The following is an 18,006-nucleotide window of genomic DNA, read 5'->3' on the forward strand; positions in this document are numbered from 1 at the left end:
TTAATGAAAACACAGTGAATAAGGGGGAAAAAAAAGAAGAAGCGAAGAAATAGGGGCAAAGAGCGTTTTTTTTTGTTAATGATTGTTATAGCAGCTGTTGAGGATGCAAGTGTAACATGTTTTTTTTTATGTGTTGCTCTCACACATTTTAACGTTTGCCTCACTAATTTCAATTTACTTCACTTGTTCTTGTATTACTTGTAGAGGGGGTGCTTCTGGTCCCAGCAACCTACAACACCAAAGCAAGGAAAAACAAATTTATGGTGAAATAATTTTTGAAAAGGGGAAGAGGAAAAAGAAATAAAAACAGAAATATATAAAAATCATTTGTTGTTTTTTTTTTGCTAGTTTTATTCGTTTTATTCCCCTCCCCTCAAAGAAGTTTGGCTCAACTACCAGCGGTGGTTGTAGTTTTGCAGAAGGAGAGAAAACATGCGCAGTGCGCTTCCAGAACGAGCCCTGTGGGTTGACGACCAGTACGCAACGCGTTGTCGTGGGTGTGATGCTCCTTTCACATTACTTCGCCGCCGTCACCACTGCCGACACTGTGGACAGATATTCTGCGGCGACTGTTTAGCAACTACTCATACGACTACTGCAGGCCGTATAATCACCGATAAAATAGCAACAATGGTGGGCCTTCGTGTGGATGGGTCCCACAAAATATGTCACGAGTGTGATCGCATTGTCCGCAAGCGCCGCTTCGTTAAGCGCTACATAGGGCAACCGGCAATGATTGCAAATGAGACATCTTTACATCACACAGATGAAACATCGGCACCAAAGCTTTCTGAATCACCGCCGACCCCAAACATAAGTGAAGAGCACGTCGATGTCGCAGCTTCAAGTGGAGAGATGATGCCGACTAAGTTAGAGGCAACGCTCTCTTCCTCCATAGACGAAAAGTGCAATGAGAAGGATGAGAATATGGTGGCAACAACAAAATTGGCACCAGTGCCGCTTGAATCGGAGCAACCGCCCACGGAGGAAATTCCGACCCACCCCGAAACCCCGAAAGAGCGGGAGATCAGCTATAGCCTCGCAGAACTTCCGCTATACAGCCGCAACAGCATGACTGTGTGGATTGAGAGGTTACGGAGGGAGGCTCAGGGTCGCAAGTGGGACGGAGCCGCACGACCTCCAAAACCGTTAAGTAACCGTTGTGTCTTCAAAGCGGAACCCAAAGCCAAGTTCACCGTCCTGGAAGCCGCGGAGGGCCCCACCGCCTCAATGGCCACCGTTTTTACAGCACCTGTTGCTCAGGAAGAATTGCAGAAACTCGAACAGGAGGTGTCGTTTCACCTCATTAAACGTGCCTCGCGTCACTTTATGAGTGAGGAGGTGCTATTGTCGGGGGGGGGCTTGGATAAGGTGGAGTGGGTTGCTGGAATATGCGATTTAGCATGGCGTGTGGTGTCGCAAACCCTTGTCGTCCCTCGTGAACATGTACTTGCGCACTTGGACGTAATTTGTGTACCCGGAGGGTCGCTTTCTGAAACGAAAATCATTCCCGGGGTGGCCTTTCTGCAGACGGTGGCGTTTAGGCAAATGAGGACTACAGTAAAGCTCCCCCGTATTTTGCTCTTGGCGGGAGATGTGGGTGTTGCCGTGAAGCCACTGACAGACCTTACGGAATACATTGGAAGTTGTGAGGGCTATTTGGACAAGCAGTACCAACGTATTAAACTGTGGAACCCCTCGGTGATTGTCGTAGAGGGAAGGATGCATCACTACCTGTTGGACAGGATTCAGAGGGAATCAGATATCACACTTGTTCTTCAGGCTGGGAAAGCGGCACTCCATCGGTTGTCGCGCTGCTGCAGTGCAAGCATCATAAGGGACTTGCAGTACGTGAGTGGTATGGATGTTAGTGATCCCTCCGCGTTGGGAACCTGTGACACTTTTCAGCTTATCCAAATAGGGGGTAAAAATATTTGTGCATTTAGTGGACTTCGAATGCCATCTTTTACAACCGTGCTATTACGCGGAGGTGAGGGGGGGCAGTTGGATGCTGCTAAACGGATACTGGTTAATTGTGCCATAACAGCGTACCACCTTGCGCTCCAAGCGCACTGCTTCGCTGATTTCGGAATCGGGATGTGTCCAGAGTACAACCCCGATGGTGTAGCTGGCGATGAGGAGGGACGCGAGGAGAACCGGAGATTGCCATCGCCATGTGGAAACTTGGCTGCTTCGAACCTTCACGATCACGTGGAGTGCATGACGTTTATTTCATCTTCCCCACGGGACGAGGACCTTGCGGCAACGCTATCGATGAATATTGCTATTAAATACCCAGATGACGTAACCAACATGGACCCGAGGTACACCAAGCTGGTGACTGATTGTCTCGAAGTCGGCACTGCCTTGCTCGACACGGCTGCAGGTGATGATCCGGCTGGGGTAACACCGATGTCGTCTATGATCTCTAACGTCCACCAGCATTTTGAGTCATTTTCTTTTTACAGCGATGCCGATGAAACGCTTCGTGAATACCTAACTGCTCGAGCCAGAGAGGGTGACGGCACGCGCCTCATTGTTCATGGAAATAAGCGTGTCTGGGTAACGGTAAAAGCAAATGCAAGCAGCGGCAGCAGGACCAACGCACAGGGGTCGCGCGCTTTTAGTGGGTTGGGCACGACATCGCAGAGCCTTAAGTTGGCGCAACCGTGCGGTTCCCTCCAGTTGGGGGAGAAACTGGAAAATGATTCTTGGAGACTCCCACTTCGAACTGAGGCCATTTGTAAGCAATGTATGCAGGATGTTACGTCCAACTTTAATACAGTTCCAATGGAACCATGTTCTGTTCATACTTTGAACATTTCCTGGGGAGCGTTTTTGGAGTTTCTCATTTACACTTCACCTTCCGTTGTCATGACGTGTGGCCACCGCATGTGTGAAAGTTCCTTCCTCTCTTTCACATTGTTTCCCTACTCTACAGCGGAGGTTGCGGTATCTATTCGTGTGGAGGAACTCCCAGTGTACGACATTATTCCTCCTTCAATGACAATGCCTTTATGCGCTGACGTCGTCTCCATGTATTACCATCACGAGTTTGAGGAATTACGCCAGTGCGTTGCTCAAACTATTGCTATTGTTCAAACCGCATTGAGCCCCCAAATGAGTCAGCAAGTCGGAATGGCGAATCAAGCGAAGAATGCGAAGCAGACGTTTTCTCAACTCCTAAGCAGCCGTAATTGTATAACCGACGCTGACACAACTAATGTTACTGAGGAAAGAGGAAGATCATTGTTGAAGCAAGCGGAGGATCTTATTGGGCGCTTGTCGTCGCTGCAGAGCACGGAAGGTCTCACCCAGGTTCGTTGTGGCGAAATGGCGGAACTTATTATTGATACTCAGGATTGGTTTGCTGCGTATGTCGCTCTGCTGGAGCGCCGCGGAGGAAAGGTTTCCTCACTGGTGGACACATTGAACCTGGATTGCACATCCTGGGCGTTAGATATGGCGAGAAGCTACTGTGTTCGACCGGACGAGCCCTCATCCTTTTTGGCGGTAGCGCTTAGGGCTATAGGAATATGGTCGGAAAGCTCACAAGATTCCTTCAGAAGTGATTTGACTCCCTGCGGGGGTTATTGCCCAGCTCCCTTCGCCGATGCATACGCAGAGGACATCGAACTAACGGCCATTGGCGAAGAAGTGCAAAAAGAATCCATGGAGAAAACTGTGGAGTTTGTGCTTGGTGTTTCCCCTTCCAATCCAACAGATGCATCTTCTCCGTTTGCAGCCATTTGCTCGGTATCTGATGCGCTTGAAGTGTTGGGTGAAGGAGTCACCAAAACGAAAGCAACATTCAAGCACGTTGTGGATTGCTTTTATCCATGGGACAAGGGAGAGACGTTCCGCGCAACGGTGGAAGTGATGTTCCCTACCCATTTCGCAGCATTGCAATACCTTTACACGGAGGGCAAAGTGGACGAGTTGATGTTATCACTTTCCCGTTGTCGTGCCTTCAAACCGCAAGGGGGGAAAACAAACAGCGATTTCTTCATCACGTTAGATGGACGTTTTTTGCTGAAGCAGATCAAGCAGGCGGAGTTGCTGCACTTCGCCGAATTTGGTCCGCGATACTTCACCCAGTTGCGTAAGGTCTATAGTCATGCGATCAGAAGTGGAGTTCGTGTAGGGTCGGTGCCATTTGGGTGTTCACTGGGCAAAGTCCTTGGTCTGTTCTCTTTGCATGTGAAAGGGCGGAAGCGACTCTCGGATTCCTCCACGGAAGCCCGCTTCTTCGTTGTAATGGAAAGCGTTTTCTACTCCCGCCAACCAGACGTCATGTACGACCTGAAGGGAAGTCAGCGGAACCGTGTAGCGCGTGAGGGATCAGTGGTTCTTTTGGATCAAGACCTCGCTAAGATCCTCTGCAGGGGCTCTTTTTTCTTCTGTTCCGGCGAGACCAAAAATCTCTTCATGGATAGCATAACATGCGATGCGCACCTGCTGGCTACCAGCTCCATTATGGACTACTCGCTTATTGTTGGAGTCGATCACACAACCCGCCAACTTTACGTTGGAATAATTGACTATCTTCATCCCTACACAGGGGCCAAAGCCATAGAATCTAAGGTAAAAGCGGGACTGGAAACCGTTCTTGGTGGCCAGGGGCGCGACCCAACCATTATTGATCCTCCCAGCTACCGAGAGAGATTCACGCGGTGGTTAGGAGATTGTGTGTTTAGTGTGCCCACAAAAAGACTCGCCGTGCCGTGGGTTACGGGAAGGGAGGGAAAGTCAGGGGATTCATGCAGTTTGGCTTAAGGGTAGTGGCATAGTGAGTTGCACACCGTCAACACCACCAGCATCCGGGGAAGCAAAGAAAAAAGAAGCGGCTCGATACCCGTGACGTGGTGACCCTTATAAGCTATGCAACCCCCGCCCATATAAAACACCCATCGATATCAAACAAAAACACACAAAACAGTATATAAATAAATAAATAAATATATATATATATGTGTGTGTGTGTTTGAAAACACGCCGCTGGAGGTGTGCCAACTCGTTTCTCTGGTTGGTATTGCATGCAACACGCATATTTTCGCCCCTGCAACTGTAAGGGAATGACAGCTCTTAATTCACTACTGGTGTGGAGGCATTGACTTCAACGAAGGCCAGCCCCATCTGCGTCGTAGCAACTGCGCGACGGGACACTGTGCCACCACATTTTAAGAGTGAAACCTCCACGGACAGTTCTAGCCAGTGGAAGCTCCGCTGCGGAAGAGTGGATAGAGTACTGAGGTGTGGTGAGTGTTGCATCATTTGTTTTTTTGCTTTCCAAATAGTGAATCTGTGGAAAACGGCAACGAGGAAGTGAGTTAAACAAGTACTGAATGCCAGAAGAAGGGGTTTCACTACGGAATATCACCGCCTTACGTTTCAGCATTGATTTGTTAGACTAAACCGCAAACCCCTTATTCTTTTATTTGTTTTTGCATACTTTCTTAGTCGTACACACCTCTAGTAGGTTCGGCTACTTAACATAAGGGTGAACGAAGGAGAAAAACAAGAAGTACAGAACCTACCAGGGACACCACCTTTAGCGGGCACCAGTGGATGCTGGTGTCCCTCCATTTCTTTTGCTGTCGTGCGCTGCTACTTACACTGGCCTCCTGGGCAGCAGCATCAGGAGACGACGACGAGCCGTCTACAAGATTACACAAGTCTCTAGGGAGCGATGCACTTCAGGTCGTATGTCATATAAAGCGGATTGCGGATCTGGCGCGAAAGGATACACCAACGTACATCCTAAACAGGATTAGGGAACGAGAAGCCTCAGCCTTGCATGCTGTGGGAAGGGTGAAGCACTATATAGATCAAGTCAATGCCATCATTGCAATGCGCAAGGGCACACCAGACGGTGAAAAGACAGAGCCCCTCATGACCAAAATTTATCAATTGTGTGGGGAGGCCGAGGCGGCTGCGAACTCCGCATCGAGTACTGTAGGAAAAGCGAGAGCGAAGGCTGAAACAGCCGCAGGGGATGTGATGAAGCACGCCGCTGAAGTGTCCGGGAGTCCTCAAGATAGAACAACGGACGGTACCGGCTTGCGGCAACTGCTCGATTGGCATTGCAAGGGCAACGTTCGCATTCCTACTGAATTTGAGTGTGTCTCTTACGGGCCTTCCAGCTCTTCATCAGATGGTAGCAGTGGGTCAACAGTGGATTGTACCCAGCGGCGCCCCGACGTGAACTACAAAACTTTAGATTCCGCAAAAATGAAAGCAGCCATGGAGAAATGGGTTAGTGTGAAACCACCCGCCTCGGAGACAGTTTCAACAGGATGCAGAAACTACAATACAAATGAATATTTGTGCGCGGAACTTGAGAAGTGGGTGCCGTCTTATAGACGGCTAACGGAAGGAATGCTTACCCTGGAGCAGGCATTGCGTGAAGTTAGTTTTGTGGCAGCGGCAGTAGAGCGACAGTGGACAATTGCGTACCATCTTTATAATGAGGTGGAAAAGAATCATGATTTGGAATCCCTTTCACAAGTAGTTAATAAAAAAAAGCACGAGATTGAAGCAACAAGAAACAGCACAGAGGATATGGAATTTTTGCACCGCAACGGCTCCTTCGACGACGGGCTTACTGACCTAAGTGGCTGCGAGGGGGAGGAAAACGTTGGCGGTAACGGTGACAGCACCGAAGGGGGTCCGCAGAGTAAAGAATCAGCGGAAGCCTTGAAAAAGTCGCAAAGAAGTAAGAAAATTATTGTATTTGTAACAGTTGGTTTCGTCTCACTTGCAGTTGCCGTTTCCATAGTAGCGGCGTTCTTGTGCGTGTGCAGGAGGCGGCGGCTGCGAGAGAGTGCCGCACGCACGGGGGAAGTCTCAAAGGAATGCGCAGAACCTTCAGCAAAGAAGTAATTGTAAAAAAGAGCACAAGGGGAATAAAACATAGTGAAAGGGTAAAAAATTATATATTGCACGTTTACGCTTAGTGGATTCAGCTGGTGCTGTCATTCCCCCCTGAAAAGCCGTGACGGAGATGTGCGCGTTGAGGGGAAAGGCTGTAAATTCAACGCCTCTGCTAGGGGTTGCCTCTCGGGTGAGGTGGGGAGGTTAATGCTCCCCTTGCAGCACCATGCACACAAAATAACTTTTGCTATGTTAGTCTATATTTTTAATTGTTGCGGCTACTTCTTTTACGGCTGTGGGCATACCAACCCTTTTTCTTTTTATTTTAATCTCTTTTTTTCTTCCTTTTTGAATTTGTAAAAGTCACTCGGTTACCTCACCTGTTCATGGTGTGGTGTCTCCTGGTTGGAAAATATTCTCGTTGTATTGCTTTAATTGTCAATAAGAACGCAGAAGGCGTGTGACGCGTACTCCTTGAAAATGTGACCGCCTTCTCGCCTCCATACGTGCGTACATATGCATCTTCCAAACTTCACTTTACATCCCCCGCACACATTGTACAGACAATAGGAGCTCGTTTGCATCCAACTGGCTTCTAGCGCATACAGCCAAACAGCATGTTAGCTATGTGGAAAATCGCCTCCCGGTTTCGTTTCACGGGGTATGTTAACTACAACAGGAATATTCAGGTTCTCCTGCGTGTAGGGACGTGCGACGCTGCAATTTATGTGTGATGTAGGGACTCTGAACCACAATTCTTGTTCCCGTCACATCCCTCCAGTTGTGCGGTAGCGACGTACGAGCGGCGGCAGCAAGTGGAGAGGGAAACAAATGGCCATCACCCTCAAAGTTGAATAATTTGCCACTGTCGGTGTATGTGGCGGGTGCAACAATGATTAATCCACTTGACTGCAATTTCCATCCCTTCAGCAGGGAGATGGATTGTAAAAAGTGCATCCGTTAATTTTTATTCAGTACTGGTCGGTGCCGTGCTGGTATGGGGGCTCGGGCACCGGAGGGGCATATCCTTCAACCCTTTCTTCCCTGCTTCTTTACAAGAAGAGATTGTGAAACTGTTGGGATGCGTTTAAAAAGTTCTTATGTGGAGGGTGTGATGGTGTTGAAGACATGGAAAAGCTACTATATATAGTCGATAAAAAAAGGTCGATAATTTTTACTTGGCAGCGAACGAGATCACCGCTTGTTGCATTCAGTTATGGGAACCACAAGTATTCCAACTACAAAGTTTGTGAAACGCTCACTAAAACGGCCGAAGGAACTCTGCCAATGTATGTGAACTCGCGGCAAGAGGCTGGAAAGCAAAAAATTCCACGGCCGCTCGCGCCACCCGGGTGGAACTTTGCGTTTCAACTGCGAACCGGAAAGAAACAATAGCATCCCGAATTCAATAATAACCACAAATGCCCACTTCCTAGTACACCCCTGTCTGTCCACCCGACGAATATTGATGCAATTTACATATGTGGAACCTAGCAAGTTGCTAAACATCGCCTCCTTTTGTTAATAAAAAATGAGACCCTTTAATTGCAGCAAAATCGAAAATTATAAACACATACATGTGCGCACGTTGCTTAATGTGAGATAAAGAGAAACCAACAGAAAGCTCAGAAATAATAGCAGGAGACGTTCATCGCATCAACACAATATCACATGTCAAAACACGATTTAAGCCGTTGCGACAAGTCACAACGCCGCGTAGACACGGGAATCGCACGATACTCGGTTGAAATAGATGGAACAAACACAAAACTGTTGTTTGCCACAACACCACAGGTAGTGCGCAAACAAGAGAACGATGGCAGAGGATACATACCTCGTATGGAAATTCCTTCACATACAGTAACGGACGATCTTATAATAACTCATAACCAACAAAGTGTAGACCACGTGGGAAAGTTACAAAGTTAAAAAGACTTTACTTTTTTATGTATCAGCAAAACTAAAGACTACAGTCAGAGCCACCTTTGAGATGAAAGTTGCATACCGCCCTTATTTTTGTCCAAACTATTTCCCCTTTGACCCCTTCCTTTTGTCGTCTGTAAGACATCTTAACGCTAAATAGAGACTAAACAAACAATGCCGGCAGCTTTGTGCGGTTTGAGTTCTTCTGCACCACACACACGGGCGTCCTCTCACCGTATGAGGCACGTGACGCTACAACGAGGTGCAAAGGTTATTGGGTCGCTGTTGTTGTTAATAATGCTGACAGTCGGTTCACTCGCAAGGCCAATTGAAGCAACAGATGTTGTGACAGTCAAAGTGCTGAGCCTCATGTACGGCGCCGGCTCCCCCAACGACGTCGTTGACTCCCTCAACGCAGGTCTGGGTGCATCCCTTGCAGCACGTGAAGATGAAGTGAGCTCGATGTTCAAGGTTTCTCTGATCCAACCTTCGTCGTACGATGAGCCAATCGAGCAGTTGTTTAACACCACAGTAGAACGGACGAACAACGAGCTTCTGGTCATCGTGGGGCCACTGGGTAATCAAAATGTACTTTGGGTACAAGACAGGCTAGAGGTGCATGATTTGGTTGCCTTTGCACCTCTTTCTTACTCTGATAAAACCCGTGGGTGGAATCCCCACTTCTATTATCCAAGTGTCGAGCCAGATGCCGAGTTACTTGCCCTCGTCCGCTATGCTATCGTATTCCTTCGGGTCCCGCGCGTAGGCTTCATGTACCTCAAGGACACGCACTTTGGTGAGACCTCGCTTCTATTCGCACGGGATGTGATGTCTATGATGGGATATAAGTTGTGTGGCACGTTTGCTATCGAAGGCGGTGATGATCGGAGCGAGGACGCTACATTCGAGGCGGAGTGGAAACAATTTGTGGATACACGCCCGCAGGCTGTTCTGTTATTTGGTTCCCCACACGACCTCACCGCGAAGTTCATCACGAAGATGGTGACGGATAATCGCACAGCAGGAGCGTATGTACTTACCGTCTCCAATATGCAAAATTTCCTACTCAAGAACTGGAAGAAGGCACTGGAGGTGGCTGGTGCCAATCTCAAACCCGGACAAATCGTCATCACCGGTACAAGCCCACTCGCTGGTGATGCGCAATATGAAGTGATCCAACGCTTCCAAAGGGAAATGACTAAACACCTAGAGACAAACAAGGACTGGGGCGGTTTTGCGAAGCCAGGGCACTTTAGCACTAACCACAATGATGGGGAACTGATGGTTCTCGGGTGGCTCGCTGGGGAGTTGCTTGTGCGGGCACTAGTTGAAAGTGTCTCATTAACGAATCGTACCCTATTCAAGGCTTCACTGTATAATCAGCGCCGCTACCTGATCGACGACATGGTGATTGGTGACTTTGGCGGTGAATGCAGTGAGGACGCACAACGTCAAGGTGCCGTCCGCCGTTGCAACCAAGGGGGTAATATAGTGTACATGAAGAAGGTTGTTGACCAATACCATTTGGAACCACTAAGGGAAGGATTCCTGACCTGGGGTACATCGCGGTGCTTCAGCGAGGGTGTCCGCGTAGGTGCCCCGCTTAGCGGTGTCGTCATATTGGCGTCCGATCACACTGTTGCTCATCGTGCCAATTCTCGGTACTTTAGTGGTGCAACGGCTCTCTCACGTAACGACCGGATCTGGGAGGATGACAGGCTCTTCCTTCATCCTCTCGAGTCCTCGCTTTCAGGGGCGGCAACAGACCTTCACGATAACCGCGATAAAATTGTCATTTCTGCTGTCTTCGGCGTTGTGACCAATGATGTGCTTAGCACAGAAGGTCTTATTTTCTTTGACCCGATGGTGGTTTTCCCTCAGTTGAGTATGTTCAGACGGCATGTTATACACTTCTTTCCTACGCTCGCACAGGAGCTCTACGTATTCGCCCGATACCTCTCACACTCGGAAAGCAGCTTCGCCGATGCCATTATCCGAAGCGATGAGGCAGGTGAAATTGCCAAGGTATTGGCAATGTCATTGGTGACATTTGGCGTGTCACCTGGTTTTGGAGTGTTCTTGGATGTTGCTTCCCCTATTCGTGAAAGTCATCTCAAACGCGGTGGCGATACGTTCGTCCTTGGACTCACAGCTCCTGATGTAAAATTGATATCCAAGCACCTTGAAACCCACCCTGAGGCTCGAGTTTTCATCACCTTCACGGACCTGGTACTGCTGTACGAGGAGTTCATATCAGAGTTCAATGCAACTACAAACACTAAAGCACAGCGCCTATTTTTCGCCACTAGTTTACCGCATTGGGCTGATAATAGTTCCAAATCAGAAACCATTACTGCTTACCACAGAGCTATTCCCGATCCGAAGCAGTGGTCGCCGATGTCACTGCGTGGTTTCGCTGTCGCCCGAGTGATGCAAACTCTCCTAGTACCCATGAAGAAAGTGAATGCCGCTTTACTCGCAGAGCAAGTGTTTTGGCAAACGTCGTTTGTTGTCGATGACATGAAGTATGGGCCCTTTAACGATGTCGACTGCGTCGCTAACGGCGTGCAACTGTCGAGTAATTGTGTTTGGAACTACGGTGCCACAGATATCGCTGTGTGGTCCTTCGCTCGTGTTCTGAACCCTTCTCTTCCTGTAGCGGAGGATCCCATTACGCCTTCGATGGAGTATAAGAAGCCTCGCGAGCAACTAACATCCTCTGAGATTGCTGGTATCGTAATGGGATCAGTTATCGCGTTGATGCTCTTTGCTACCCTTGGTGTTGCACTACTATGCAGTAGGCGGAACAAGCGTGATAACGACCGAGCGCCGAGGGAACCAACTGATCCCGTGACACTTATCTTCACTGACATCGAGAACAGCACAGCCCAGTGGGCGGCGCATCCCGATCTCATGACGGAGGCGGTAGCCGCGCACCACCGCTTGATCCGTGCACTGGTGCTGAGGCATAACTGCTACGAAGTTAAGACCATTGGAGACTCCTTCATGATCGCGAGCAAGCACCCGTCCCAAGCGGTTCAACTGGCAGCAGATGTTCAACTCATGTTCTTGCACAACGACTGGGGTACGGATGTATTCGACAATTTCTACCGTGAGTTGGAGGAAACGAATGCGAAGGAGGATAATGAATACACTTCTCCTACTGCATGTCTGGACCCCGAAGTGTACAGTCGGTTGTGGAGTGGTTTACGCGTACGCATTGGTATTCACACCGGGTTGTGTGATATTCGGCATGATGAAGTCACAAAAGGTTACGACTACTACGGTCCCGCCACCAACATGGCAGCACGCACGGAGAGTGTTGCTAACGGTGGGCAAGTATTAATAACACATGCAACTTATATGTCTCTGAGTGAGTCGGAGCGGCAACAGTTCGGTGTGACCGCACTCGGACCCGTGGCATTGCGTGGCGTTCCTCAACCGGTGCAGCTGTACCAGCTAAGTGCGGTACCGGGTCGTACCTTCGCACCCCTCCGCCTTGACCGGGAGTATTTCTTCGAAGATGAAAATGAGACCACCAACTCCACAAGCGAAAATAGCTCGTCACGTGCGGAGCTTGGTGAATCGGCACAAATGATTATGACTTCACTTCAGATGTTGCTCAGTACCTTCAAGGGTCCGCAGCGTGAGAAATTGCTAACGCCGTACTGTGAGCGCTGGCGTGTGCCGCTACCCCGGAAGTGTACAAGAGTGTGGGATGAGGAATATTGTCAGGAGGTTATGCGTCGCATTGCTGCAAAGGTCGGGCACGTGGCGGACCACTGTGCGGTGGGCCAAAGCAATCACTCCACAAGTACACTGAGCAGCGCATCAGTGGTGATTATCTCCGAAAACAAAGCTTTCCTCGATACATGTTCTTCCATGCTTTGACGTCACGCCTGCACGTGTTTATGCGGACATATTAGCAGTTAAATATGTACGATCTTCCTCTGTATAGTCTAGTTATTAACCATTGAGTTAGCCAAGACCTGTTAACTTTCCGGTGTGAGCGTTCTTTTTTTCTTTTCTTTTTTTGTTTTCATTTTTTACTTTGAGTACTTTACAAATCAATAAGGCTTCGAAAATGTTGTTTTCCTTTCTTTTTCCTTACTGCGTTACGGTAGCGGCGTTTTTTTTATCTTTTTTAATAACCTCAGGGACCTCTATGTAATATGCCAATTAGTTACATCTCTCTAGGATAGGCATAATTTCTCATGATGTATAAATATAAATATCTTTTTTTATTTTTATTTTTATGTATATGCTTATCTAATCTATGTATTTTATTTTCTTGTTTCATTTCCTCTTATGACTATTAATGTTTTCATCTTACACTAATTTAAATTTTTTCCACCCCGTATTACCGAACACATTTGTCACATTGGGCTCCGGTTCGGGATTTTGAAGACGCCTGGCTCATGCCTTCCTCCACTGCATAACACTGCCCATAACCGTTTAGCGGCACATAATAATATAAATAGTAATAACAATGACAATAATGATAAATGTTTTTTTCTCATGAGCGTTTGCGGTATTACCCATGTATTTTCTTTGTTTTTTTTTTCGTCATTATTGCCGTTATTTTCATCACCAATTGTTTACTCTCAACCTCCCAATGACACTTCCCTCAGCCCAACTGAATGCGCCCATAGAGCGCTTACCGTAGTGTTTATTATTATTTTTTCTTCCGAATCAAGTTAGTATAAATTTACTCGTGTGTTTTAATTTGATTTAACCTTATGCGTAGCACAAATGCATAATATCTTAGCAGGTACTGTCTTGATTCATTCTTATTCCATGGTACTCTCTGTGGTTCACCGTGTTGATGAAGCTTTTGTATATTTATATTCCCCATCATTTTGATAGTGCACGAAAAAGCTGTAACATATCTTCATAGGTGAAATTTATGCATTATACTCCCAACTGCTTTTGTAGGTGAGGGATGAGGTGCGGAAGGAAAAATCTGCACTGGATCCTCTGAGGTGTGTGGTGGTTGTCGTTGATTGAATTATGATTTTCTTGTCGTGACCCCGCCGCCGGGGGAAATTTGGCAGTCTCTTTTCGACAAATGCGATATAGGCTTGTATGTTGGGCTGGAAGATGGATCGCCTGTGGTGTGTTGGGCTTTCTTTATTTGGTGTGGAAGCTTTATGCGCATTTTTGTTGTTGTAGAGGTGGTGAAAATCACATTTTATGCACTTGGTGGTAGAAGTATTGGGAGGGTTTTGATGTTTTTCATGCCCTTATTCACGCACTCGAATGGCGCCACCTCAGCCGGGGAACTCGGCTCTCTTCGAAGTGTCGCATTCTTTTTCCTCCGCTTGTCCATACAATACCTACTCGCAAGCTGGTGAAAATTAAGCCGCCAAGTCCCTCTCAACGGTATGCGCATAATCCGTGCCTGGCAAAATCAACTATTCTGAAACACTGTCTGTAGACACAAAGGGCGGTTAAGGCGCTCATTTTCATGTTCCATTTACACTTCCTCCATCACACAATCAAACAAAAAACTTTCTCATTTTAGTGACAATGCCATTCGAACGGCGTCTTCGAGTATGCCAAAGCGGACCCATGTGCCCTACTCGGGCCGCAACGCCAGCAGCGCGTTATGGCCTTTACCAAGGGTTTACTGGGGAGTATAGTCGTTTCTCCATATTCCTGCATCATAGTTCCCTCTGGTTGTATTTCCCACTTTCTTTCTATAATCCTTCTGCGTTGGTTGACGAATGGATGTGTTACGTGGGCAGTTGCTCCATCACTGCGAAATGGTAGAAGGTGGGGGTGATAAACCTTGAGGTGTCGGGTGAAAGCAACCCTTTTCCACGTTCTGTACCGCCACATTCTGTATTCGGGTGCGCCAACCGCCGGCTTGAGTGCTTTTTCGTCCACATTGGCAGAAACGGGGTGCAGGTTGCAGAGTCCTTTTATTTATTTATTTTTGTGGGTGCCATACTTTTCAAGACTTCTCAAACAATTTCCTCTGCAATGCCGTCAGCCGCCTATTCGAGGTGAGTTTATCTTAAGGGAAATGAGGCGCATGACAACGTTGTTTTTTTTTCCACTTTACCCACAGCGAGGGCCTTCGCAGGGGCCGACGCATTGCCTGCGACAAAATGCCCAACTTTTGATATGCTTCGTTTCTTGTTGGGGAAAGATTTCAGTGCGAGCTTCGTTTGAAGAGCGAAAACAATTATGTATCTACGCTTTAAAGGGCATTTGATCAAAAGAAAATACCTTTCCACAGAGTTTCTCGTTGTCGTTAGTGTGTCCGATGTTCCGGTTAAGGTTAACAACTGGAGTGTGGATGTTTCCCGCAACGCGAAGCATTTTCACTTGGTAGTGGAAGCGGTGGCGTCGTCGGAACATGTCTTTTCGTGAGACTTTCGAGGTGTGATAAGGAGTTGTGTAGCGGTTCCGCGCCTATGCGAGTGTAAAGCCTGCAGGCTGTTTTCTTCCCGCCGCCGCGGTTTCCTGCTATGTTCAAGTGAGGTTGTCTCGTTCCGTTCGAATGTTGTTGTGGAGTTCACCCCTGGTGACCGGCATTCCCTTTAGGCAGTGCAATTCACCTTAGTTATCTGACTACTAGCCTTATTTTGCTCTGTTATTTAAATATATATTTGATTGCCGTTACAATCTGACACTGTGCTGAGGAAGGTAATTGGGAGACATCTATGATAAAGTTCGCTTGTGTATTGAAAGGATGCAAGCTCCATTACAAAATAGGTAATGTGTTTTATTTCAACTGGTCGCTCGAGGCATGCTATCTCGTGCTTTAAATATTTTCTCAGCCTTATTTTTTCTAGTGTTCAACACCTGAAGTTGTTGCTGCTACTTTTCGTCGGAAGGAAGGCGTGGGTATGTCCTTTTTCCAGTTGGATTGGGAATGTTCATATCAAGAGTATATGAAAATGATCTATCATCACGCAACGAACTATGTTCCGCCACGGGTTTCACAAGAGAGGCACCTCATCACTTGTAGGGAGCTGCTGAATGAAGCTCAGAGGGAATGCAAGGGAGGCAAGTATGATCTTTCCTTCTTTCACTACCTTCGGTGTATGGAGATTCTCACTAAGGTGGGGATACCCTCTACATACAAAGATTCAATGGTTCTGAAGAAGCAGTGTATGGATGCCATTGAAGCCCTCATGAATAGCGCTCTTAAAAATCACTATGAAAAAATGGTTAAAGAATTAAAGTCAAAGAAGGAAGGAGTTGATGCGGTTGACTATAAATTGTATGGCGACAGACTTGCCCACGTATCTGGGGGAAACAGCTAAAGATGGCTACAGAATATGTCGTTTGATGAATCCACATGGGCAAGGCGTTGGGAATGCAAAGAGCAAAAGCACAAAGACTGCGAAAAGTTGTGTTACGAGGGTCAGCAGCGGGGTCGCGCTCATTTTTACTCTACGCACAACCGACCCCGAATATGCTTAGCGAAACGTCAGGTGCCGTGGTGGATATGTGCACCGATGAATTTTCTATTGATATCAAGGAGCCTTCTCCAGAAGATGCAATTGTCGTAGCCAGCCTGACTCTACGAAAAAAAAAAATGCAAAAGTGGCGCGAAGAAAAGAGGACAGCAGCAAAGCCACCGAAGAGAGCACAGTCCGGGGCATCCACATGCACACTCAATTTTAACAAACAAGAAACCAGATGGCCTCTAAAGATTAGTGAATGCTAAATTGTAGCGGTCACCGCATTGTCCTCACGCACCCCAAAGTTTTTCTTTTTTTGGGGGGGGGGCTCTACATCCTTAACTAATGCTAAACGTTGTGTCTTCCAGTCAGTGCGCTGCTGCACCACAGCAAATACAAAGCCAAAATGAATTGCATATAAAGGCAAAAGCCTCATACTAACATCATATGCCGACCCTGATAGTGGCTCGCGGCGTGCCGTGGCTGTTATTTGAAGGTGAAACAATACGAGCTCGAACAACAGATCCTATATATATATATATATATATGTACATATAAAGATTTGTGTATCAACGGAGTTTTTTGTGACCGCAGTGTTTCCGACGACTGACCACGAATAGTCACTCCTGGAGCCAAACATCTCCTTCCAAACACATCCTCTGCGTAAAATCACGGCCAATCATATTTTGAAAAATTATAATCGTGCCACTTCTGCTGGATTGGGAAACCGCCGACCGAACCTGCACATGAAGTTGGGTTCCGCGTTTGACTTATCTCTGATAACACCCTTTTCACACATCCGGAGGTGCATGCGCTAAAGAGCTCGCCACAACGGAATTAACATGATATGAAAGCAAACGAACTCGCAGTCCCATTCCCGCCCGGTGCGTAATGGTCATCAATCAGACATCCGTTGGGGAAGAGTTTAAACGGATTGCACAGACGCCAAAACGAAGCAATTACATGTAGAAAAAAAAGGAATGAGGAAAGAAACCCTAGAGTCACATCGATATCGCAAGTGGGTAATGACCACAGATGGAGAAATCAACGCGTCGTTATCCGTCGGAGTCGGAACGCGACTTTCTTGGTCAAAGTCGAGGGAAGCCATAATGTCAGCACCGACTGTAGACCCCGTCCTTTCAGCTATGTACCAGAATCTGTAGCCTTTCCGACAGCACTACAGCAGCCGAATATCCAACGTACCCTCCGTAAACGAATTCCTATTTGCTAGCACTGACAGTTCATGCCTCGCAGCTACGCTAAACAACGGCCAAATAAGCCAGAGAAGTTGAGCAAAGAAAGAAATGTGGATGAGGGCGCCTCACTATCCTAAAGCTGCATGATCGATACGTCGGCAATTTTAGCGAAGCCGCTGCGGAGTACAAGTTAACGAGTTGGCAGATGAATATGCAACGCAAGTTGTAGAAACCGGCGCATATGAGAAAACTTTAGCACTATAGCATACTTACGCGAACCAGCCTCCACGAACGATGTGGAACCAAATCATTTCATATCTATAGCACCGATGTAAACTCGGGAAAATGGGTTCAAGGACGGAACACCTTGAACTGAAACTCCTGGCGGCACCACACCATGTTGAAGTAAATACAAAAAAATATATCTTCACTACTCCCAAGAGGGCCGCTTTCTACAATATCCAAAGGAGGACGTCAAAAATATATAAGACAGTCCGTGCACTGACCGTCCAGGCACGCAAACCACAAGACGATGGTTGACGCGAAACCACGGTCGATCTGGATTCGCACATTGATTATTACAAAATTTTCAAATA

At 47.4% G+C, this 18,006-nt stretch overlaps 3 protein-coding genes across 3 annotated transcripts, besides 5 other annotated features; all 3 read left to right on the top strand.

Moving 5' to 3' along the window:
• Window positions 1-432: 432 nt before the first annotated feature.
• On the top strand, window positions 433-4,776 carry Tb11.47.0002 (phosphatidylinositol (3,5) kinase, putative; the record flags this gene model as incomplete). Its single annotated transcript, XM_823144.1, has 1 exon — window positions 433-4,776. The coding sequence occupies one exon, from the start codon at window positions 433-435 to the stop codon at window positions 4,774-4,776; it is 4,344 nt and encodes a 1,447-aa protein (XP_828237.1).
• A 148-nt stretch (window positions 4,777-4,924) lies between these two features.
• Window positions 4,925-4,984: a microsatellite.
• A 584-nt stretch (window positions 4,985-5,568) lies between these two features.
• Tb11.47.0001 (65 kDa invariant surface glycoprotein-like protein) lies at window positions 5,569-6,882 on the top strand (the record flags this gene model as incomplete). Its single annotated transcript, XM_823145.1, has 1 exon — window positions 5,569-6,882. One exon carries the CDS (start codon window positions 5,569-5,571, stop codon window positions 6,880-6,882), a length of 1,314 nt encoding a protein of 437 aa, XP_828238.1.
• A 2,088-nt stretch (window positions 6,883-8,970) lies between these two features.
• On the top strand, window positions 8,971-12,687 carry Tb11.27.0001 (receptor-type adenylate cyclase GRESAG 4, putative; the record flags this gene model as incomplete). Its single annotated transcript, XM_823146.1, has 1 exon — window positions 8,971-12,687. One exon carries the CDS (start codon window positions 8,971-8,973, stop codon window positions 12,685-12,687), a length of 3,717 nt encoding a protein of 1,238 aa, XP_828239.1.
• Window positions 12,688-12,808: 121 nt separating this feature from the next.
• Window positions 12,809-12,849: a sequence feature (T-rich).
• Window positions 12,850-13,034: 185 nt separating this feature from the next.
• Window positions 13,035-13,127: a sequence feature (T-rich).
• Window positions 13,128-13,261: 134 nt separating this feature from the next.
• Window positions 13,262-13,301: a microsatellite.
• Window positions 13,302-16,741: 3,440 nt separating this feature from the next.
• Window positions 16,742-16,771: a microsatellite.
• The last annotated feature ends 1,235 nt before the right edge of the window (window positions 16,772-18,006 follow it).

Source organism: Trypanosoma brucei, assembly GCF_000002445.2.
Source record: "Trypanosoma brucei brucei TREU927 chromosome 11 chr11_scaffold01 genomic scaffold, whole genome shotgun sequence".
NCBI lineage: Eukaryota > Euglenozoa > Kinetoplastea > Trypanosomatida > Trypanosomatidae > Trypanosoma > Trypanosoma brucei.